This window comes from Sorex araneus, chromosome 8 (genome assembly GCF_027595985.1).
Source record: "Sorex araneus isolate mSorAra2 chromosome 8, mSorAra2.pri, whole genome shotgun sequence".
NCBI classification, from domain to species: domain Eukaryota; kingdom Metazoa; phylum Chordata; class Mammalia; order Eulipotyphla; family Soricidae; genus Sorex; species Sorex araneus.
Genome location: NC_073309.1, coordinates 311,458 through 335,643, shown reverse-complemented (window position 1 = coordinate 335,643; position 24,186 = coordinate 311,458). Strand labels below are relative to the sequence as shown.

The 24,186-nt window shown below is 60.0% G+C and overlaps 2 protein-coding genes across 2 annotated transcripts; both read left to right on the top strand.

The window, feature by feature from the left end:
* The first annotated feature begins 3,733 nt into the window (after positions 1-3,733).
* SPG7 (SPG7 matrix AAA peptidase subunit, paraplegin) lies at positions 3,734-16,451 on the top strand. The gene is made up of 17 exons (XM_004600800.2): positions 3,734-3,935; positions 5,719-5,821; positions 7,152-7,241; positions 7,359-7,600; positions 7,693-7,832; positions 8,472-8,574; positions 9,395-9,520; positions 9,619-9,781; positions 9,959-10,132; positions 11,809-11,933; positions 12,485-12,587; positions 13,042-13,152; positions 13,898-14,013; positions 14,184-14,340; positions 15,321-15,487; positions 15,584-15,661; positions 16,032-16,451. Exons 1-17 carry the CDS (start codon positions 3,759-3,761, stop codon positions 16,215-16,217), a joined length of 2,361 nt encoding a protein of 786 aa, XP_004600857.1. The 5' UTR covers positions 3,734-3,758; the 3' UTR covers positions 16,218-16,451.
* A 1,893-nt stretch (positions 16,452-18,344) lies between these two features.
* RPL13 (ribosomal protein L13) lies at positions 18,345-19,689 on the top strand. Its single transcript, XM_055145781.1, has 5 exons — positions 18,345-18,461; positions 18,637-18,897; positions 19,091-19,264; positions 19,365-19,421; positions 19,512-19,689. Exons 2-5 carry the CDS (start codon positions 18,652-18,654, stop codon positions 19,668-19,670), a joined length of 636 nt encoding a protein of 211 aa, XP_055001756.1. The 5' UTR covers positions 18,345-18,461; positions 18,637-18,651; the 3' UTR covers positions 19,671-19,689.
* Positions 19,690-24,186: the final 4,497 nt, after the last annotated feature.

Genomic DNA, 24,186 nt, shown 5'->3' with positions numbered 1-24,186 from the left:
CACAGCCAACCAGGTTCCGTAGCACCCTATATAGTCCCTCAAAGCCCTGTCAGGAGTGATCCTAAGTGCAGAACCAGCAGTAAACCCTGAGCACTGCCAAGTGTGCCTCCACACAATTACCCCCAAAAGGGGGTAGGAAGCTAGGGATATGGCTCAGTGGCTGAGTCCAGGCTTTGTATTCAAGTGCTGCCGGGTGGGGCACAAAGACTAGAACAGTCTACACCAATGGTGTGATTCTGTCATAGAATTTGCTTTGCGTGCAAGTCCCTGGTCCATCTCCCCCACCAGATACACACACACACTTTAGAGGGTGTTTAGGCACAGCCTGTCTGTGTACTCAGAAACTTCTGGCCCTGTGCAGTCCCTCCTGGCAGGGCTCAGGGAAACATGAAATACTGGGGATCAAGCCAGGTCAGCCATAGATAAGGCAACTGCCTAGAGCCCTGTCCTATCTCTCAGCTCCACAAAGAAGATAAAGGAAATTTTCAGAAATTAAAGCTATATAATGGGATGCATCAAATTTGTCCTGATAGTAACAAGGAAACCTACATTGTTTTGTTTTGGGGCCAAACCTGGAAGTGGTCAGAGGTTTCTCCTGGCTCAGGAATTACTCCTTGCAGTGCTTGGAAGACCATATGGGATGCGGAGGATGAAACCGGGTCAGCTACATAGAAGGCAAATGCCCTACCTGCTGTACTATCTCTTTAGCCCCAGAAACCTACATTTTTTAAAAACTGAATCACACTGATACACACAGTTACAAAGTTGTTCATGACTGGGTTTCAGTCATATGTTGTTCCTACACCCATTCCTTCACCAATGCACATTTCCCACCACCAATAGTTCCAGTTTCCCTCCTGCCCTAAACCACCCCACCCCACCTGTCTCTATGGCAGGCACTTTTCTTGTCTTTCCTTTGGGGCCTTATAGTTTGCAACAGATAATGAAAGGTTGTCAGGTATATCCATTTACTTTCAACACTCAGTTCCTTTCCAAAATGATCATTTCCAACTATTATTGTCATGTTGGTCCCTTCTCCTTACTAAGTGCCCTTCACCCCACACACACTCATGTGGCAAGCTTCCAACCATTGACCAGTACTCCTGGACTGTTTACCCTGTCCTTGGATAGTCTCATTCTCTCTCTCACTCTCTCTCTCTCTCTCTCTCTCTCTCTCTCTCCCTCCCCCCGTGTGCTACAAATGAATGTAGTGTATCTGTCCCTCACCTCACTCATTTCACATCAGCATCATACCCTCCATGTCTATCCATTTATAAGCAAATTTCATGACTTCATTCTTCCTAACAGCTGTGTAGTATTCCATTGTGTACATGTACCATAATTTCTTTATTTAGTCATCTATTCTCAGACACTCAGGTTGTTTCCAGATTCTGACTATTGTGAATAGTGAGAAACCTTAAAACTAAAAGTGGACCAAAGGTGAGCTTCTCTACAAACTGCTGAAGTGTTTCATTACTTATTTTAAATTTTGCTTTTTGTTTTGGGTCAGACCTGGTGGTGGTTGGGGGTCACTCCTAGAGGGGATCAGGGGATCCTACCCAATTTCAGGGATGTAACCTGGGTCAGCTGCATGCAAGACAAGTACCCAGACCACTTTCCCGTCTCTAAAGCCACCTTTTGCCTACCTTAGGGGAGCACAGAGGCAGGACTGCCTGCTAAGGAAGATGGGCAAGGGCTCCATCTCACCTGCTACAGTGATCAAGCAGCATGTACTCGGACCGGGGGTTTCTCTTTTTATTGTGGTGGTGGTGGGTTTGGGGGAGATTTTGGTTTTGTTTTGCTTTTTATTTATTTATTTTTTTATTTTTGAATCACACCCGGCGATACACAGGGGTTACTCCTGGCTCTGCACTCAGGAATTAGCCCTGGCGGTGCTCAGGGGACCATATGGGATGCTGGGAATCAAACCCGGGTCGGCCGAGTGCAAGGCAAACGCCCTACCCGCTGTGCTATTGCTCCAGCCCCCTTGTTTTGCTTTTTAGGCCACACCCGGCATGCTTAGGGGTTACTCCTGGCTCTGCACTCAGGAATTATTCTTGGCAGGGCCCGGGGCCATATAGGATGCTGGGGATATTGCTCTGGCCCCTCAAACCAGGGGTTTCCCGAGGTCATCGTACAGCTACTCTGTACCCAGGAAAGGAAAGCAACAGAGAGTGAAGGGGGGGGCCCTGGACTCCCACATAGCCCTCTCTCTGATACAGGTACTGTGCCTTTGCCCCACTTCTGACCTGAGGCCAAGGAAACGTCACTGAATCAACACTGTGAATCCAGTGTCTTCCCAGAACCCCAGTTCCCACAACAGGTGTCTTGGGAACATGCCCCAGTGGGACTGCCTGGACACAGCTGCTGCCATCGCCTTTCATCTCCACAGGTGCCCTGGGCAAACCTAAGGCTGGTATTAGCCTCCTCCTGCAGACAACTATTATCCCTGTTTTACTAACAAGAAAATTGAGGCCTGGATGAGACGGTCCCTGGCTGCAGGTCAGAGGCTGAGGAAGAAGCCAGACTCTGGCCTGAGGCTGTCCCCTCACCCTTCACCACCACCCTCATAGCTCTGCTCTGTCAGCTGCCAGGTTGGTGGGAGAAGTGAGGGAAGCAGGCAGACCAGAGACCAGAGGCACTGCCAGTCACAGCCTTGGAGGCCCACAGTCTTCAGTCTGGGCTGGGTGACAGCCACCAAGTGTACAGGTGGGGTGTGGCCACTTCCTGCCAGGCTGTTCCTCCAGCCTCCCCACGGGCTCAAGACCCTGGGGATCATACCCACACAAGGGCAGAGGACAGGGGACTAAAGGCACAGGAGAGGAGGGCCAGAAAGGACGGTGACCGGAGAGAGCCTAATCCCAGGGCTGGACGGGCCGTCCTGGGTTTGATTCCCAGCATCCCATGTGGTCCCGGAGCACTGCCAGGAGTAATTACTGAGTGCACAGCCAGGAGTAACCCTTGTGCATCACCAGGTTTGAACCCCCCCCCAAAAAAAAGGCTAGTCCCTTGCAGGGGTGTACTCTTGGGTCCAGGAACTGTCCCCGTCCTGGCCCTGCAAGACTTTTGCACGTTTCCCCTGCTGCTCAGCTACCATGCTCATGTGGAGCACAGACACCACAGGTGTGGCCCAAAACTACAAAAAAGACATCTTTGTGGCTGTTTTTTTTTTTCGGGGGGCGTGGGGGGTGCCCGGGACCTCCTACGGCACCTACGGCACCTGAGGGGGCTGCCTGCTCCCTCCAGCCTGGCACGGGGCCATACGGCCGGCCGGCTCCCAAACACGTGGGCAGGCTCGGACCAGCCCCGCCCGGCTCTCTCGGGCCTGAAGGATTCCCGCTCCCCGCCACCCACGGTACCTCCTGGACCGCACTCCTGAGCACCAGAAATGAGTCAGAAGGCCTGGAAGGCAGTGGCCGCAGGGGGCCTGTCACCCGCCCGGAAACCCGGCCCTCGGACGGGCCGATCTCCGGGGAGCCTTCCCGGGCAGGCGGCCCGCCACCCGCTCGGCCCCGCCTGCTCCCCGGTGCCCGGCGGCGGCGCCCGGGCAAGGCTCCCGCAGGCACCCGGGCCGGGCGCGCAGAACTCGCCGCTCCACCGACCGCGCCACGCACTGAGGGCACTTGAGACCGCGCAGGCGCCCCGAGACGCCGACCGCGCAGGCGCCCTCGAGTCCCCGACCGCGCAGGCGCCCCTGAGTCCTCGACCGCGCAGGCGCCCTGAGGCCCCGGGCGCGCAGGCGTAGTTCCCGCGCCGACATGGCGGCCGCGGTGCTGCTGCTCCGCGCTCTGCATCGGGCCCCGGGGCCCGGGAGACTGCCGAGCCGGTGGTGGAGCTGGAGCGCGGGCAGCTCCGCCGGGGCCGAGAGGACGTGGCTGTACCCAGCCCACAGGCCTCCGCTGGGTCTTGTTGGGGCGGGAGGCCGAGCCCTGCAGGTAACGCCCGGAGCCCCGCCCGGGCGGCCCCGACCCTCTCGCCGCCGCCCCTCGGCCCGCAGCGCCGTTGCCCGTCGGGGAAATCCCCGAAGGCCCCGGCGTTTCCTCCGGAGTCGGACCCCTGGGGTCTCCGGAGCAGCCTGCACGTCGTGGGCCAGATCGGTGATGGGTGCGCGCCCACCAGTCACCTGACCTGATCACACCTGGGTTGCAGCCCTGACCTTAGACTGCTGAGCTCCTTTCCAGAGTCCCAGGGCGGACGTGTGCAGAGTCTGGTGTTGTGCCGAGAAAGAAAACGTTGTATTGGGACAGGATGCGCTCGGTGTAGAGCACGAGCCCTGCACGTGGAGGACCTGGGCTCGGCCTGGGTAATTGGCCCGTACGGAGAGACTTTGTTGGAAGTGAGGCCGGAGCAGGCAGCTTACACCTGGAGGCAGGTGTGGGCCGGTTCCCTGCGGGTCCTGCTCAGGAGCGCCTTACTCCTGGGGGGGACTGCCCCCCCCACACTCCGGGGTGCATGGGCCAGGAAGCACCTTTCTTGGCTTCAGGAAAGGGCAGGTGACCTGCTTAGTGCCAAAGAGCACTCGGCAGGGGCCATTCCTGCCTATGGCAGCAGCAAAGCAGGAGTCAGCCAAAGAGAGACAAAAAATGAATCAAAAGTCATTGCCAGCCCAGGTGTAGAGAGAATTAGGCTGATGTCAGGGACACTCCAGTCCAGACACTCAGGGTGACAGGACTTTGGCGATGAGGTTGGCATCCTGCTCTCCCTCTGGGTGTGACGTGGGTGACCCCAGTGAGTCCGTGAGCATGGGCTGGGGAACACGCAGCATCAGTGCTCGACATTCATGTGCGTGTTGCCTTGGCGCGCTCACTTGCTTTTGATGTTTTGCCAAAACTCTGCAACAGGGCCAGAGAGAAAGTATGGGGGTAAAGGCACTTGGTCTGCATGCTGTCAACCCTGGATCCATTCCCAGCACTAGATACGGTCCCTCAAGCCCTACCAGGTGTTATACCTGAGCACAGATCCAGGAATAAGCCCTGAGCATCACTGGCTGTGACCTAAAAAACAAAACAAAAATGACCTTGCAATAATGCTCTGGCCATAGATGTGACTCAGTGGTAGAGCACATGTTTTGCATATGTGAAGCCCTGGATTTGATCCCTAGCGCCACAAAGGGGAAGAAAAACTTTATGAGGTTGGGGCTCACACCCGGCGATGCACAGGGGTTACTCCTGGCTCTGCACTCAGGAATCACTCCTGGCGGTGCTCAGGGGACCATATGGGATGCTGGGAATCGAAGCCGGGTCGGCCGCGTGCAAGGCAAACACCTTACCCGCTGTGCTATCGCTCCAGGCCCGAAAAAACAAAATTTTATGAGGTTGGTCAGTAGTTGTTAGTGGATATTCCTGGGTCAGTGTTCAGGGATTTCTTAGAGACCTTGTGGAGATAGGCACCCAACATGGGCCTCTGCATGCAAAGTATGTGCTCAGCATTGAACCATCTCCCTGGCCCTTTAAACAAAAAAGTTTGCAAGAATGCTCAGCCATAACTATGTCTCCAGGTGATGTCAGTGTGGTGCTCTGGTGTGCTGTGGGACTGAATAAGCTAACCCTCTACATTCTTTGCTGGTGGTTGGCCACACCCACCCAGCGGTGCTCAGAGCTTACTCCTGGTTCTGTGCTCAGGGATGGATCTCTCCCAGTGGGGCTCTGGAGCACTGTGTCAGCTGTGTCTCTGTACTATCATTCCAACCCTGTGTTCTTTCTTCCTTTCTTTTTCCAGAGCCTCCAGCTACGATTGCTAACCCCTACCTTTGAGGGCACCCTTGCATGGTTGTTGAAACAGCATCTGGTCCAGAATCCAGTGCAACTGTGGAAACTTTTAGGTGTGTGCTTGCTGGTGGACATGATGGACCAGCCCTTTAGCCTTTGTCAGTGTATCAGAGAATGTTGCTGGTTTTACCTGGGCAGAAAAACGAAATTGCTCTAGAGCTCCCTTTATTTGAGGGAAGATGACCAGTCTGCATGGCCATTCTTTTTTTTTTTTTTTGAGGGGGGGCTGCGGGGGCAGGTGGGGGAAGGTCACATCTGACGATGCTCAGCGGTCACTCTTGGCAGTTCTCAGGGACCATATGGGATGCTAAGGATTGAACTTGGGTCGGCTGTATGCAAGGCAAACGCTGTTACTATCACTCCAGCCCCAACATGGCATTCTTGATTACTTTAGTAACTATCTTAAAATTGTTCAGGTCCATGGCTGCAACCAAGCAGTTGAGCACACATTTTGTGTTTATGAGGTTCTGGGTCATATCCCTAGCACCAGAGGAAAAGATTCTGGTATATAGCAATAATTGGCTGCTTGGAATACATCCATTGTATTTTTCAGCTGCTCCAGAGCTCCAGTGAGGGTGTGTGTGGGAAATGGGCAAGGTCTGTGGTGGGTTTGGGAGAGGGACTGGGAGACCATGAGGACTCTGTGGGACCTATAAAGGCGACTTTGGGGGACTGAGGGAGACGGCTCCTGTGAAGGGACTGTGTAGGCCTGGGTTGGCCACCCAGGCCTTGACTCATTGATTCTGGTTTGGTTCCAGCACCCAGTGGCCCCCTGAGCAGGGCTGCCTCCATCTGTCCTGCTAGCCGAGGGCCTGGAGTGGCCCTCCATCCCCACGGGCACTGTATGAGGCTCTCTGCCAAAACCCATCCTGAGGGACTGTGCATGACACACCAGTAGGTTCTGGAAACAGCACAGAGAACTTCTTCCTGATGGGAATTCAGTTCAGGGACACCTGTTCCTCCTGGCCTCTGGGCAGAGACCTCAGGACAGCACACCAGTGCCCTCCTCCCCGTGCTGTTTGTCGAGGCCGTAGTGTCCAGCAGGCATATGCGGTGGTGGGAGGGTGCAGGCAGCATGTTCTTCTGGAGCCTATTCAAGGGCCACGAGGCGGGTCCCTGTGCCAGAGACACAGTTCCCAGTGTTTGTGAGTCTTCTGCTGCGAGGGCTGCAGGGACCTCGCCGTGGGCCTCACATGCAAGGCAGAACAGTGCCCCAGAGTGCCGCCCTGGCTCGCCCAGCAGTGCTCCCTACCCGGAGACATGCCGTCACTATGGCTGCAGAGTTCTCTCGCCTGCTGGGCTGCTCACTCGAGGGTGCCCTTTCCTGCCCTGTGCCCCGTGTCGCTGGGCTGTGCCCTAAGTGCCCTCCCTGGTTTCTTGTAGGTGGCACTTACTACTTTAGAACCTCGAGGATGAAGCAGAAGACAAAGGGTGATGAGAAGGGCAAGGGGAAGAGCCCTGAGGATGATGAGGGTATGTCTGCAGCCCTGCTCTCGGGAACCAGTCAGGAGACACCTGCCCATGTGCCTTTGTCTTTCACTTCTGTTTCTGGGGAGCAGACTGAGACGTGTGACCTTGCCCCCTCCACAGAAGGGAGGCGGCGCAGGGAGCGGGAGGACCAGATGTACCGCGAGCGGCTGCGCACTCTCTTCGTCATCGCGGTGGTCATGAGCCTGCTCAACGCCCTGAGCACCAGCGGGGGCAATATCTCCTGGAATGACTTCGTCCACGAGATGCTGGCCAAGGGCGAGGTCCAGCGCGTGCAGGTGGTGCCCGAGAGTGACGTGGTGGAGGTGTACCTGCACCCCGGAGCCGTGGTGTTCGGGCGGCCGGTGAGTGGGGGGGCTGGGAGGGACTGAGCACCGTGTCTGGGTGGCAGCCTCTGCCCTGGAGTGCTCATGACACCTCTGCTCACTGCACCCAGCGCCTGGCCTTGACGTACCGGATGCAGGTGGCAAACATTGACAAGTTTGAAGAGAAGCTTCGAGCCGCTGAAGATGAGCTGAACATCGAAGGCAGAGACCGAATCCCTGTGACCTACAAGCGCACGGGCTTCTTTGGGAAGTATGTGGTCACCCTCGGGAGACACCCACGGCCACTGCTGGCGGCCACGGCACGGCTCAAGTGGGGCCTTTGGGCGGTCACTAACCTCCCTTGTAGCACATGGTAGCAGGGGCCCTCGGGCTGCCTCAGGGGAGCGGGTACGTGCATATGCTTGATAGCGTGTATGCCTGCAGGAAAGCATGTGTGACTGCGTGTATGCGTGAGAGCATGTGTGTGGATGTGCAACTGTGGGTGATTATTGGTGTGTGTGACTGTGTGCATGACCAATGTGTGTGATAGCATGTGTGTGACTCGTGTGTGACAGCATGTGTGTGACTGATGTGTCACAGTGTGTGCGTGACTCAGGTGTGTGACAGCGTGTGCATGACTGAGGTGTGTGACAGGGTGTGCGTGACTGATGTGTGTGACAGCTGTGCAGGCAGTGCCCTGCATGGGTGCTGTGATGTCTCATTTGGCTGTCTCAAGGAAACTGCTGCTTGGCTGTGTGGTCGGGCTTCCTGGATTTGGTGCTGTGGCCACTGTTTCCAGATGATTCAGGAAGACATGAGCACTGGAGGAAGAGTCCATTAGTTCCTCCTGGACTCCAAGAAACTAGGTACATTCTGGTCACATGCCTGCTGAGCTCCCTTTCCCCTGCAGTGCGCTGTACGCCGTGGGCATGACTGCTGTGGGCCTGGCCATCCTGTGGTACATTTTCCGTCTGACTGGAATGACAGGACGGGAAGGAGGATTCGGTGCTTTTGTGAGTGGTGGGACCCACATGGTCTTCATGGGGAAGGTGCCTGCACCCTGACAGGGCCTTTATACTGCTAGATCCATAGCAACTGGGAGTCACTGTACTTCAGTTTCCACTTTCAGAAAGAGGCCAAGAAATCTTTTTGAAAAAATCAATTAATACACTTTACAAATACTCTCCAACCCCAGAGCTATCTCCCACCAGAGAGCTCTCTGGGCAACAGGACTACCCCCAAAAAGATAGCATTATAGTAGGAAGCATACAGAAAACATTGACTTCTACAAGATATAAACAACCTAGGATGGGGACCAGAGCGATGGTACAACGGGTAGGGCTCTTACCAACCTGGGTTCAATCCCTGGCACCACATATGATCCCCTGAGCCTGCCAGGAGTGATCCCTGAGCATAGCCAGCTGTGGTCCAGAACAAAGAAGACCAAAATCAGTTACCCAGTGTGTGGGGAAATTTGTATTTAAATTTTTTCATTGTGGGGCCAGGGATGGAATCCAGGGCCTCATGGAAGTGAAGCTGTTCTACCACTGAGCCCTTCTCTGACCCAGGAGTTGGGCTTCTGGGGGTGGTGTTTGGGCCTCACCCAGCAGTGCTTAGGGACTCGTCCTGAGTCTGCTCAGGGGTTACCCTGATGAAGCTCGAGGTCATAAGTGGTGCCAGGGCCCCAGCTGGGACCGGCAGGGTCACCAGTCCGCTGGCCCCGGGAGCTGACTAAGGGACAGACCGCTTGCTCGTGACGAGGGGTGTGATGATAGCCTCTCCTGTGTGTGCTGGGGCGCACTCACGCCTCTGCCCTGTCTGTGTCCTGCCCAGAACCAGCTCAAAATGGCTCGTTTCACCATCGTCGATGGCAAGTCGGGGAAAGGGGTCAGCTTCAAAGATGTGGCGGGAATGCATGAAGCCAAACTGGAAGTCAAAGAGTTCGTGGACTACCTGAAGGTGCGGTGGGTGCTGAGTGGTCAGGACGGGCTCCTCCTCAGCTGCCGGCTCCCGCCAGAGCCCAGCCAGCCCGTGTCCTGTGCCCCATCTTCTTCCAGAGTCCCAACCGCTTCCTCCAGCTCGGTGCCAAGGTCCCAAAGGGGGCACTGCTGCTCGGCCCCCCTGGCTGTGGGAAGACGCTGCTGGCCAAGGCAGTGGCCACAGAGGCCCAAGTGCCCTTCCTGGCAATGGCTGGCCCTGAGTTCGTGGAGGTCATTGGAGGTGGGTGGCACACATACCCGCCCCAGAGAGAGGTCACAGTGTCCCGGGTCCCTAGGTTCATGCTCTGGGGGGTGTATCTGTGGGTCCTGTGCCCCATGGCGCATGCTTGGGGGGAGTGGGGTTTCTCTGAAGCTCTCTGTCCCCTACTGACCTGGCCTGCTCCTGTGGTGAGCACAGGCCTCGGTGCTGCACGCGTGCGGAGCCTCTTCAAGGAAGCCCGGGCCCGGGCACCCTGCATCGTGTACATTGACGAGATTGACGCCGTGGGCAAGAAGCGCTCCACCACCATGTCTGGTTTCTCCAACACTGAGGAGGAGCAGACACTCAACCAGCTGCTGGTGGAGATGGACGGTCAGTGAGTGGCCACCGGCTGGTGCTGGGGCAGGGCTGCCCACTCCCTTTGCTCCTGCACAGCTGGGGGCTGTGTGCAGGTAACGGCTGGGAGTGGCATCACCCTGCGGAACGAGCTGTCTTTCCGTTGTGCTCAGAACACAGCTTGAGGGATACGGCAGTGAGCTGGGAGGCACTCGGTGGACGGCACACGTTTGGGGGGATCCTTTGAGCACCAGGTCCAGATGGGTCCCAGAGCTCTGTCAGGAGTGACCCTGAGCGCAGAGCTGGGTGTGGCCTAAGCACAGACAGACTGGAGAGCGGAAGGAAGACCATCGGAGTGACAGTGGCAAGGGAAGGCAGGGGTCTGAGGTCATCTCTGGCCCCTGCCCCTGTGCTGCTCAGTCCTGTGTCTGCTCTGGCCCCCGTGCTCAGAGCAGCGTGCTGACGTGCCTGCTGCTTGCCATCCTGTCAGGAGAGGAGAGGGCACCGCGGTGGCGCTGGGCTCCACACGGGCCGACCCCGGCAGGCTCTGCTGCTGCTGCCCTGACGCACCTGCAGTCTCTCACCAGCTGTGGTTTCCGAGCGCTGCTGGCCACCCCCCTACTGACTCCCAGCAGCTCGTCTCTGCGGACACGTTGGCACACCCCTGCAGTGCCACTTCCTGGGCAAGGCCTGTGGCAGCCACGCTCCTGTGTGCTCCAGGCCGCTTCCGCCACGGGCTGCCCGGGGCTGGTGCAGCACACTGGGCCTTTGTGTGTCCACACAGCTGCGTCGCAGCCTGCGGCGGGTCTGAAGGACTCTTGTTCCATCTGAGGGCAGCTTCATTCACTGGGTACCAGAGGGGACGGTGTGGGAAGCCCTTGCATGGACGTGAACCTTCCGATCAGCTGGGGCGGCCTGCATGACCAAGTCCACAGGGGACACTTGGTGTCCTTCCAAGTTGGGGAGTACCTGAGTTCACGAGAAAAGACCCTTGTGGGTGACCACAGGCACTGCAGTGGTTCAGATGCGTGGTCGGCATAGCCCCCAGGGGCGTGTGACTGTGGTTGGCTGACGTGGCCCCACACGTAAGTGGGACTGGTGCAGGAGTCAGTTTCACGTCCATCTGGGGATGTCAGTGAGCTTCTCCCGCCCGCTTGTGGCCCCTGCACCGACCGGGGCCTAGCTCAGCACGCGTCACGGCTGTGCAGGGAGACTCGGCCAACAGGAGGTCATGTACTTCTGTTTCGTGCCTGAAGCTCTGCGTCCCCTGCTTTAGTGCAGGCTGAAACAAGTGTGTGGACTGTCGCTGGCAGTTTTTCTTTTTTGTCACCGCTCGTATGTTTGTTGGTTTGTTTTGTTTTGGGGAGTTTTTGTGGTTTTCTTTGTGGGGGCACTCCCAGCAGTGCTCAGGGGACCGTATGAGACACCAGGGATCTGACTAGGGTTGGCTGCGTGCAGGGCAGGTGCCCCCTGCTGTGCTATGGTCCCTGCTGTAGACTCCCCCAGTGTCCACGCCTGGCTGTGCAGGGCAGTGGCCAGAATCTGGCTGGTCGTCTTCAGTCCAAGGATGTTGGTGTGCGGATGCGGAGGGCTCTGTGGAGTCTCTGGGCAGCCTGGTGCTGGGTGGCAGACACCTGCCGTTCCCTGCAGAGACACTGCCTGCTTCGCCCCTCCCCAGCGGGACACTGTTGTGAGTCCCGCTCCATCCACAGGAATGGGCACTGCAGACCATGTGATCGTGCTGGCCTCCACCAACCGTGCTGACATCCTGGACAATGCACTGCTGCGGCCCGGTCGCCTGGACCGGCACGTGTTCATCGACCTCCCCACACTACAGGTGGCGTCCCGGCCAGCACGCCTGGGCTCGGCCGGACGGGGCTGGGTGGACTTTCCTAGCAAATTTCCTAAGTCCGGGTCGAGGAGGGAAGTATGAGACTGCTTTCTGGTTCAGCCTGTCCTGCTGGGGCTTGTGGCACTTCCTCCAGCTGGAGTCTGGGGGCTCCATCGCTTTAGGTTATGGGCGGGGCAGGGGAAGGGCGCAAGGAGGTGCCTCCCCAGCCCTGTGTGGTGGCGGTGGCAGGGCAGCCTCCGCCGTCACTCTCACTAAGGTGTGCTGCTGCCTCACGGGCCCAAGGACGGGACCTCTCGCTTTTGTTTGTTCGGGGGCCACACCCCGCAGTCTCGGGCCATGCTCCTGGCAGGGTGCTGGGATCGAACCCGGCATGGCCGCGCGCTTGGCCAACGCCCTGACCCATACACTGTCTTCTCAGCCCTCTCTGCTCTGGGGCCTGGCAGGTGCTGGTGCCAGGGGCTGCTGGAGGGAGAGCTGGCCGGGAGGCGGCTGCTGGTCCCCAGCCCTGTGCGTCCTGACCAGCCCCGCCCCTGCAGGAGCGGCGGGAGATCTTCGAGCAGCACCTGCGGAGCCTAAAGCTGCTTCGTACCAGCGGCTTCTACTCACAGCGCCTCGCGGAGTTGACGCCCGGTTTCAGTGGTATGTGGGTGCAAGGCTCCCCAAGCACTGCCACCCGGGCCAGCCCCTCCCGGGGAATCATCCCTCAGAGGCCCCACACTGTCGTGGGGGCCCGCAGCCCTGTCAGTCCCTGAGACCCTCAGAGACCCTCTTGTGAGGGGCTTTTTTCCCTCCTGTTCCATTAGCAGCCACGAGTCTCCTGGCCGCTGGGCCGCCTTCTGTTGCCACTGACAGAGCCGAGACTCGGTGCTGAGACCCCTTGGACATGATGGCCAAGACAGGGTGACGGCACCACAAGGCCCTGGTGGCTGTGATGTGGCCTCAGGCTCTGAGACACAAGCCACCTGCGCCTTTCTGCACGTGCCCCTATCCCCACACTAAGGACACAGGCAAGCCCGGGGTCCCCATCCTGTGCTGAGGACACGGGCCACCCCGGGTCCCTGTGCCTGCTGAGGACACGGGCCACCTGTGACAGGCGCAGACATCGCCAATATCTGCAATGAGGCAGCTCTGCACGCCGCACGGGAGGGACACTCGGCCGTACACACGTCCAACTTTGAGTACGCCGTGGAGCGAGTCATTGCTGGTACGGGGCCCTAGAGAAGGTGGGATGGGCAGAGCAGGCCAGGGGCAGTCCTGGGCGGAGGCAGACGTGAGAGAAACAAGGACAGTGTTGGCACCTGCAGTGCCCCCAGGGTAAAGCAGACACAAGCCCAACAGAAGCAAAAGCACCTTCCGCCAGCCTGTGCAACCAGTGGAGCCCTGGGCCTCCCCCAGACGGGGCAGGGCACGCAGAGCTCCCCCAGATGGGGCAGGGCCCGCAGTGTCCCCACGGACGGGCAGGGCCCACAGAGCCCCCACGGATGGGCCCTAGGAAGGCCAAGGAGTCCACGACGCCCCTCTCTAGTGCTGGAGCTCCATGAGCTGGGAACCAAGAGTGGGGGCAGGTGAGCACTGCTCAGAGGTGTCTGGAAGCTTCCATGGCCCCATGTCATCAGAGTGCCTGTCCACTCAGGGTCCACGCTGAGACTCAGCAAAGGATCTGGAGCAGAGGTTGGGAGAGGGGGGAGGCATAGCACAGAGTATCTGAGTGTGTGTGTGTGTGTGTTTGTGCGCGCGTGTCTGTGTACGTGTGTGTGTTCAGGAAGAGAACTGAGCTGCTCAGTCTTGCTACAGACCTGCCCCTGGGGAGCAGTAGGCGTGTGCAGTGGCATGCAGGGCCCCACCTGGGGCTTTGTGAGAGGGGTGGCTTCTCAGCCGGGCGCCCCGTGGTAGAAAAGGATGGTGTGAGCTGGCACCATGTGTGAGTTCTGCCTCTTTACTTCACTCAGGCTCCGCCAAGAAGAGCCAAATCCTGTCCAAGGAGGAGCAAAAGGTGGTGGCATTCCACGAGTCGGGCCACGCGCTGGTGGGCTGGCTGCTGGAGCACACGGAGGCAGTGACGAAGGTGAGGGGTGGTGATGGCCAGTGGCGCCGGCCTCCTCGAGTGACACTTGCCTCATCTGTCAGGCTCAGGAGTTTCTTCAGGTGCCCCCAGCGGGCTGGCGCCTCCTCAGGCCCCTACCTGAGGAACCTACCCTGTGCCTCCCGGTCTGGCTCACCACCACCCACCCGCAGGTCTCCATCGCACCACGCACCAACGCCGCGCTCGGCTTCACTCAGATGCTGCCCCGCGACCAACACCTCTTCACCAAGGAGCAGCTGTTCGAGCGCATGTGCATGGCGCTGGGCGGCCGCGCGGCTGAAGCCATCTCCTTCAACAAGGTCACCTCTGGTGAGCGTCCCGGGTGGGCTCGCTGTGCTCCCAGCCCTGCCTGCCTGCCAGTATGCACTGTTTTGGTGGGATGCGTTTTGTGCCACACCTGGTGAGGCTCCAAGCTGACTCTGCTCTGGGATCACTCCTGATGGGCTCTGGGGACCAGATGGGGTGCTGGGGATGGAACCCAGGTTGGCTGCGTGCATGGCAAATGCCCTACCCTCTATGCTATTACTCCAGCTCACTCTTACTTTTTTTTTTTTTTTTTTGGTTTTTGGGTCACAACCGGTGATGCACAGGGGTTACTCCTGCTTCTACACTCAGGAGTTACTCCTGGCGGTGCTCGGGGGACCATATGGGATGCTGGAATTTGAACCCGGGTCGGCCGTGTGCAAGGCAAAGGTCCTACCCGCTGTGCTATCGCTCCAGCCCTTACTTTTTATTTAAAATTTAGGGGCTGGAGAGATAATACAGTGGGTAAGGCACTTGCCTTGCACATGGACGACCCAGGTTTGATCCCCCCAAACCCGCCAGGAGTAACCCCTGAGCACTGCCAGGTGTGGCCCCAAACACAAAATTAATTTTGGTTTTGGGTGTAGCCCAAAAAACAAAAAAATAATAATTTATTTTGGTTTGGGGCCACACCCAGCAGTGCTCAGGGTCTCCCGACTGGGAGCTCAGAGGTCACGATGCTCACCAATGCTTGAGGGACCACGTGGCACTTCCTCCCTGGTGTCCTGCACAGAAGACTAAGGCCGCACAGGGCCTGGCCTGCTGCTCACCAGGACGAAGCACCTTCCTTTGTCCCCCAGCACCGGGGGGAGGGGGGAGTCCCTGTTGTGATCAAAGGAGTATATTTAGGGTCAGTTTTGGGGAGTAGGTCAGGAGTAGTGACGATGGCTGGCACCAGGCACCTTCAGGGCCCATGTGGAAGAAAGAAGAGTCCTGGGTGAGGGTCTGAGCCCTACAAAGCAGCCTGTCCTTGCCCTCATGCCCAGGGGCTCAGGATGACCTGAGGAGGGTCACCCGCATCGCCTACTCCATGGTACGGCAGTTTGGGATGGCACCAAGCATTGGGCCCGTGTCCTTCCCTGATGCGCGGGAGGCTGTGGCAGGCATCGGGCGACGCCCCTTCAGTCAGGGCCTGCAGCAGATGATGGACCATGTGAGTGCCCAGCCCCTGCCCATCCTGGGACCCCGGGAACGTGCCCTCCTCGGAGTCTGTCTGGCAGCCACGACCATCTCTCCTCTCCACCGTCAGGAAGCCAGACTGCTGGTGGCCCAGGCCTACAGACACACGGAGCAGGTGCTGCAGGACAACCTGGACAAGCTGCAGGCGGTGAGGACTCTGTGGACCTGTGTGGGCGGGGCGGCCCCTGGTCCCAGCACTTGTGGCACCAGCCATTCAGCACAGGAAAGACACCACCTTCCCTTCCAGACCGTGAAGCCCAAGTTTTAAACCTCACGGCCAGCTCCCCATCCCTCCCGTTTCCAGGGAGTGGCCCAGCGCCCAGCCTCCCGCACGCAGGAAACGGATATCGTCTCCCAATAGCAGCGACGTGGAAGGGAGGGAGGGAAGTTCCAGCAGCAGCTGGGCTGGACCCCCAGATGGGCAGAGGGCTCTGTCCGGGGCTGCCAGCCCTCCCTCCCCACACTCAAAGCGCTCTTGTCCCGGCTTTGTCTGTGCTCACACTGCCTGCCTGTTCTAGCTGGCAGGCGCCCTGCTGGAGAAGGAAGTCATCAACTATGAGGACATTGAGGCCCTCGTCGGCCCGCCTCCCCACGGCCCCAAGAAGATGATCACGCCGCAGCGCTGGCTCGATGCCGAAAGGGACCGGCAGGATGCTGGGGATGAGGGCGAGAGCCGCCACAGCCCCCACAGCGGATCCCCATGATGCTCAGCCTCACTGCCTGGGACAGGGAAGTGCCCGCTGCTCACAGGACCTCAGAAACCCCAGCCTGCTTGAGCTGGGCTGTCCTCAGATGCATGCGTCAGGCTGGGCCCCAGAGCTGAGACTACCACCTGCCATGTGTGGCCACCTCACGCCCTGTCCCACTCTGCAGCCCAGGTAGGGCAGGTCGGGGGGCCTGTGTGAGCCTTTTCAAATAAAGTCTGGGTGAAGAATGTATAGTGGCTAATGGTCCTGCCACAGACTCCCACTTCTGCTGGGCCTCTGGCCTGTCTCTCCCTGCTGCCACTGGCTGGCTGCTGACCCTCAGAGCCATATTTACCCTGTTTGTGTGTGTGCGTGTGTGTGAGCACGTGTGCGTGTCTCTCCCTGCTGCTGCCTTGTTTGGCTGCTGGCCCTCAGAGCTGCATTTTGTGTGTGTGTGTGTCTGGCTGCTGGCCCTCAGAGCTGCAATTACTCGTGTGTGTGTGTGTGTGTGTGTGTGTGTGTGTGTGTGTGTGTGTGTGATCGCTCCTGCTATACTATCACTCTGGCTCCAGCACCATTTTGTGGGCTGACCGGACCATGTGGCAGCTTCCACTCAGGAGCCCTGGGACACACTATTGGGTGGGGCTCTCGGTGGGTGGGCGAGGGAGGGCCTCTCTGTACCTGACCTCAGGTCCTTGCCCAAGGTCATCATGGGACTTGGGGACACACGGGTGTCTATGCTGTGCTGATGGTGGATGTGTCCAATCCCCTCCGTAAACTCTTCCCTGGTCTTACTTTTTTTGCTTTTTGGGTCACACCGAGCCATGCTCAGGGGTTACTTCCTGGCAGAGCTTGGAGGACCGTATGGGATGCCAGGCATCGAACTGAGTCAGCCACGTACTAGGCGATCAGTACCTGCTCTATCCTTCCGGCCCCCTCCCTTGCCCTCAACTCCCTGACAGCTCACATGCCAGAGTCTCAGTGAACCAGTTATGTGTGGGACAGGCGAGCTGGATACCCGCCCTTGTGGACATGGCTCAGCTGCCCTCCCTTCACGGCCTCCTCCACGGAGTCACACTCTGCCATGACCTGGGCACAGGAGCACAGGACACACCTAGACTGTCTCCAGGCAGCCGCCAGCCCCCCCTGTGGAGGTCTTCAGGTGGGGCCACACCGTTGGCAGTTGCCTGTGTCCTTCCAAAGGTCAGGCAGCAGGGAGACTGGGCACAGCAGTCTGACACTGCTTCAGGGGCCATCTTTGCACTGGGGGTGCAGATCTGGGACACACAGGTTTATTTTCGTTTTGGGGAAAGACTTGGGTCACATCCAGTGGAGCCCAGGATCACTCCTGGCAGTGCTTGGGGGTCCACACGTGGTGAGGGTCTAGGTGGAGTGAGTCAAAGGTAAGGTAAGCACCCTACTCCTGGAGAATCCAGCCCCAGCATGATTTATTTTTTTTATTTTTTATTACTTTTTGGGTCACACCCAGCGATGCTCAGGGGTTACTCCTGGCTCTGCACTCAGGAATTACTCCTGGCAGTGCTCGGCGGACCCTATGGGATGCTGGGAATCAAACCCGGGTCGGAGGAACGCAAAGCAAACGCCCTCCCCGCTGTGTTTTCGCTTCGGCCCCCCAGCATGAATTTTTAAAGCAAACTCGTCCATTTAACAACCCTGGAGTGGCTTGGCAAGTACGGAATATTTGAAGGTAGAGTTTAACATACGAGTCTTAGTCCACTGCTGTTCGCTACTGGAAACCTCCAAGTACCTGCACAACCTCCCCGAGGAGACCGGGAGGGGCTGCGTGCGGTCCGCGCCGGGGCCTGGGGCGTCCTGGAACCTACAGACACGCCCCCCTCCCGGTCGGCAGCCGCAGAGAGTCGGGCAGGTACCCGAGTCTGCGCCACTGCCCGCCCCGCGAGGGGTCGGCAGGCAGCCCGGGCCCAGCCCGCCCTCGGCCGCCGGGAGCGCTCGGGCTGCTCCGGGAGGAGGGTGCGGAGCCCGGGCCGGGCCCGGCGGCTCAGGCCGAGGCTCCCGCTCGCGGAGAAACGGAGTCAGGCCCCCGCGGGCGAGGCCACGTCCCGCGACAGCACGCGCCGCCATGCTGGCCCGCGCGCGGCCCGCCGGGAGCGGACGTCACTTCCGCGGAGCCCGGCGCCCATTGGCCGGCGCGCGCGGCGCTCCTGATTGGCCGGGCCCGCTGCGCCCCCGGGTGCCTCGCGGCCGCCGCGACTCTCGGCCGGCCTTTCTGCCAGCGCGCAGGTGAGTGCGGGCGCCGGGCGCCATCCGCCGCCATCCGCCGCCCCGCGCCGCCCCCGCCGCCCGCCGCCGCCGCCCCCGCCCCGCCGCCCGCCGCCCGCCGCCCGTCCCGGTCCCGCGGGCGCGGGGCGGGCGCGCCGGGCCGCGCGGGCGCTGACTCTCCGTCCCCGCCGCGCAGGCCCCCGCCGCAGCCATGGCGCCCAGCCGGAATGGGATGATCCTCAAGCCGCACTTCCACAAGGACTGGCAGCGGCGCGTGGCCACGTGGTTCAACCAGCCGGCGCGCAAGGTCCGCAGGCGCAAGGCGCGCCAGGCCAAGGCGCGGCGCCTGGCCCCGCGGCCCGCGGCCGGCCCGGTGCGGCCCGTCGTGCGCTGCCCCACGGTGCGCTACCACACCAAGGTGCGCGCCGGCCGCGGCTTCAGCCTGGAGGAGCTGCGGGTGAGTGCGGGGGCGGGCTGGGGGTCGGGGCCGGGGGTCGGGGCGGCCGCGTGATGACAGTCTCCGGAATCGCTGAGCGCCGTGCTGAAAGCAGCTCGAACCCTTCCCGCTGACGGCCGCGCCCGGGCCGCAGGCCCCGCGCGCCGCGCGCCCCGCGCCCCCGCTCACCCCGCGCGCCGCGCCCCGCCCGCAGGTGGCCGGCATCCACAAGAAGGTGGCGCGCACGCTGGGCATCGCCGTGGACCCGCGGCGCCGCAACAAGTCCACCGAGTCCCTGCAGGCCAACGTGCAGCGGCTCAAGGAGTACCGCTCCAAGCTCATCCTCTTCCCGCGCCGGCCCGCGGCCCCCAAGAAGGGCGACAGCTCGGTGCGTGCCGGGCCGGGGGCGGGGGGCCGGGCACGGGGCGCCGCCGGACCCCAGCAGTCGGCCTCCCTGGATGACACGGGCCCCTCGATTCTTCCCGCAGGCTGAGGAACTGAAGCTGGCCACGCAGCTGACCGGCCCCGTCATGCCCATTCGCAACGTGAGTGGCTGTGGGTGGCCTTGGGGTGACCGGGAAGCCGTCCCCTGCCCCGCGAGCCGGGCTCACCCCGTCTCCCCCCCTCCCCCGCAGGTCTACAAGAAGGAGAAGGCCAGGGTAATCACAGAGGAAGAGAAGAAGTTCAAGGCCTTTGCCAGCCTCCGCATGGCCCGAGCCAATGCCCGGCTGTTCGGCATCCGGGCAAAAAGGGCCAAGGAAGCCGCCGAGCAGGATGTGGAGAAGAAGAAATAAAGTCCGTGTTTGGAGCCAGGCCCTGTGCGCGCGCTTTATTTGGGCACTTTCTTGTGGAGGCTTCGGGGCCTGCTTTCTCGGGAGATGGTGCTGTGGGTCGGCCAAGGTCAGGCCTCCTGTGCTTCCAGCCTGGGCTGCCCTTCCTGGTCCCCACACTCCTGTCCTACCTGTGGGACAGCAGGCACCCGTGCGCGTGGTCTGCACGGGGGCTACTGGGAGTGCCTGCGAGCCAACAACACGGCAGGAAGAGCCCCAGCCACCTCGGGTCAAACCCAGCACCCCGCAGTGCCCGCGAGCCTGCCAGGTGTGTGTGATCCCCCTCGGGCACAGGCTGAGGCCTCCACGCCACCTGCCCCAGCAGATCCTCCGCCTTCGTGGTCCTTGAGGCCCAGTGGCATGATCTTAATCCCTGGTGGGCTGCAGGGGCCACGAGAGTGTACTGGCCTGGAGGACTCCTTGGGTGAGGAGACCTTGTGGGAGGGCTCAGCTGCAGGTAAGGCAGGCACCTAAGCCCCTGGACTTTCTTTGGCCCAAAACATGCTTTCTCGGGTTTCTGTTGGCTGAGTTTCTGCGGTTTATTATAGGATCATGGGGATTGTTGGAAGGAGAATGAAATATGACAGCTCAGGGACCGCATTTTAATGAATTTTTTTTTCCTTTTTGGGTCACACCTGACTGCACTCAGGAATCACCCCTGGCAGTGCTCAGAGGACCATATGGGATGCTGGGAATCGAACCTGGGTCGGCCTTGTGCAAGGCAAATGACCTACCTGCTGTACTATTGCTCCAGCCCCATCATAATGAGTTTTTTTAATTGGTTTTGGGTCACTTTGGTGGTCATTCCTGGAGACCAGGATCAAACCCAGTTCAGCTGTGTGCAAGACAAGTACCCTCACCCGCAATACTGTTGCTACGTTTCCCCTTTTCTAAAATTCGATGTTTGAGTTTAGGGCCACACCTGGTAATGCTCAGTGGCTACTCCTGGCTCTGCTCTCGGGGATCCCCCTGGTGTTGCTTGGGGGGCAGAACCTGGGTCTATGGTTGGCATATGTAACTGCTATCTGCCCCCCCCCCCACCCTTAAATATACTCTTAACAGTGTCTGGAGGACTCGATGGTGGGAGTGGTCACAAGGAAGGGGTGATGTGTTTGCCGTGTACGCCATATTGCAGAGTGGGACTGAGTAGGCAGTACATCTGCTGAGAAGCCTCCTGTTTCTCCCTGGGCTCACCTCACACCACCCCACCCAGGACTGAGGACAGGCTGGTCCCCAAATCTAAGCACCTGCCATGTCAAGTGCTGGCTGCACAGTCCCCTTATGTCCCTCTCCGAAGACAACAGACCCAGCCAGGTGAGCCAGGGTCTCCTTCCTCACAGGGTGCCTACCTCTGTGGGCTTGGCTGTGAAGGCCGCAGCCCTGGCCTCCCGCCCCCAGCACGCAGCTGCTCAGAGGGAAGACTGGGCCCGGATGGAAGGTGTGGAGAAGATCATCAAAGCCAGCACGCCTGCTGCACTGGGGAGCAGGAAAAGAGCTGGGGCAGCCCCTCCTGAGTCGGACTCTGGTCCCACGTGTGGGAGCCCCCAGCAACCACCGCCCGACTGGGCAGAGGAGAGCAGGCAGGTGAGGCTGGCCCCTCACACTGTGTCTCAGTTTCTTCCTCTCTGTCCATCTTTTTTTTGGGGGGGGGGGTCATACCCGGCAATGCTGGCAGCAGGCAATGCTACTCTTGGCTCTGCACTCAAGAATTACTCCGGCAGTGCTCAGGGCATCGTATGGGGTGCTGGGCATCAAACACAGCCCGACCCGCTGTGCTATTGCTCAGCCCCCTGTCTGCCTTCTCTGTCTCTTGTCTGTGGCTCATGAGCTGGGACCCTCAGGGCTGTGTCCAGCAAGCAGAGGACCCCGAAGCCTGAGAGCAGGACGACTTCTGGAGCTTGGTCACTGCAGCCACTGAGTATGCCCCTGCCCAGTGGTTCTCAAAGGAGCACTATCATAAATGCTGGTGCCCCGTTATAACCGCGAGCACCTCCCTTCCCCTGCCTCTTCCTAAGGAAGGTTCTCTGCACCGCAGCCTGACTCCACCTTCCTCCTTGTTTTGTTGTCTTTGGGCCACAACCAGTAGTGCTTGGGGGTTATTCCTGGCTCTGCACTCAGGATCACTCCTGATGTGCTCGGGGAACCATATGGGATGCCAGGGATTGGACCGTGGGTCAGCTGCTTGCCTGGCAAGTGCCCTCCCTGCTATGCTATGACTCCAGCCCCATGACCGGGTTCCTTGCAGGCTGTGTTCATCTTGCCAAAGAGAAGAGACCCTGTCACTTGGCTGGGGGCCTGGGGGACCTGAGGCTGGCCATGGTGGTCTGTGTGCAACCCCGAGAGGCAGTATGGTGAGGAGGGACCACCAGCCTCAGAGGCCCAGAGGGACCCGTGCCCACAGCTGCCCACAGGACCAGGTGGGCCTCTCAGCAATCCACAAACAGTGTCCACACAGCACACATGCTGCTCTGAGCCAAAGCTAGCCTGTCCCCAGGACATCCACAGCTGTGCCCTCAGCCAGACTCTAGGGGCAGGACACCCCATCAGGCCAGAAGGTCACTGGTCAGGGGCTGCAACAGCCTAAGGACCCAGCAGGCGCAGAGAGTAGGGAGAGAAGAAATGGTCAGAGCACAGGGATGCAGTGACCAGACCCCACCCCACCAAGGGGTCCAGCTAGGGGTGCTGGGGAGGACGGTCAGGGCTTCTGAAGGAGCCGGAGGGACGGGTGTGGATAGAGCTGGTGTCCGCAATGGAGCTTTCCTTTTCGTTCCTTATCTACACTTGCTGGTTTTCCAACAACAAGGAACATGTGTCATCCGTTTCTGCACAGTAACAGAATGTTCCGAGGTGTCTCATTTCCTGCATCTGCTGCTTGGGGGCCGGTCACTGAGGGTCCGTGGGAAGCCCCACCCCCAGGCCAGCCCAGGGCTCCTGGGAAAGAGCTTTCCTGCGCTCGCTCCCTCCCTCCTCCCCTTCATCCCTCCCATCAGGTCATGCTTTACCTCTTATCTCCCTCTCTCCCTCCACTTTCCCCCTTCTCTTCTCCTTCCCCTCCCTCCTCCCACCTGCAGGCCTGCTGCTCCAGCCACTGTGGTGACCCCCAGAACCCGGGAGGCCCCTCTTCCCTCATTTGCATGGAGGGAATGGTGTCTGCCTGGCAGAACAGGGGCCCCCTGGGGTCCGGCGGGAAGAGTTCCTGCTTGTGCCACCCAAAGGGGGAGCCTCATGCCGGCACTCCCAGGCACCTCAGAGCCCCGTCCAGCTGCTGGGTCTGGGGGTCGCTGTCCTTGGCCTTGACCCTGGGCCCACACCTGCGACCCGGCAGGTGTGTATCTGGCCACCAGGAGGCGCTCACCTGGTCACATGCCTCATCTGGACCCTTCAGCGGGTCAGCGCCAGCAAAGAGAAGAGCCAGGAGGAGATTTTGACTCCCACCAGCTACTCGACTGATTCTGCTGGAGCAGATGGTCCTGTGGGCTGTGGCCCCTGACGCCTGCTGCCCTCTCCAGCCAAGAGGCCAGATGTGCAGGATGTCCTGGTCAGCTGGGCTCCTGCCGCCCCTGAGCTGCCCGTGGTCCTGGTTGGATGACCATGGAGGTGGGGCTGAGAGAAGGAAGTTGGTGCTGAAACTGCCCCTTGGTACTCCCCTGAGCCCCGTTGGGAGTGATCCCTGAGCCCCTCTAGGGAGTGATCACTGAGCCCCTCCAGGGAGTGATCCCTGAGCTCCTGTAGGGAGTGATGCCTGAGCCCCTCCAGGGAGTGATGCCTGAGCCCCTCCAGGGAGTGATCCCTGAGCCCCTCTAGGGAGTGATGCCTGAGCCCCTCTAGGGAGTGATGCCTGAGCCCCTCTAGGGAGTGATCCCTGAGCCCCTCTAGGGAGTGATGCTTGAGCCCCTCTAGGGAGTGATCCCTGAGCCCCTCTAGGGAGTGATGCCTGAGCCCCTCTAGGGGGTGATCCCTGAGTCCCTCTAGGGAGTGATCCCTGAGCCCTGTCCGGAGTGATCCCTGAGCCCCTCCAGGGAGTGATCCCTGAGCCCCTCCAGGGAGTGATCCCTGAGTCCCTCCAGGGAGTGATCCCTGAGCCCCTCTAGGGAGTGATCCCTGAGCCCCTCCAGGGATTGATGCCTGAGCCCCTCCAGGGAGTGATCCCTGAGCCCCTCCAGGGAGTGATGCCTGAGCCCCTCCAGGGAGTGATCCCTGAGTCCCTCCAGGGAGTGATCCCTGAGCCCCTCCAGGGAGTGATCCCTGAGCCCCTCCAGGGAGTGATCCCTGAGTCCCTCTAGGGAGTGATCCCTGAGCCCCTCTAGGGAGTGATGCCTGAGCCCCTCCAGGGAGTGATCCCTGAGCCCCTCTAGGGAGTGATCCCTGAGTCTCTGTAGGGAATGATCCCTGAGCCCCTCCAGGGAGTGATCCCTGAGTCCCTCTAGGGAGTGATCCCTGAGCCCCTCTAGGGAGTGATCCCTGAGCCCCTCTAGGGAGT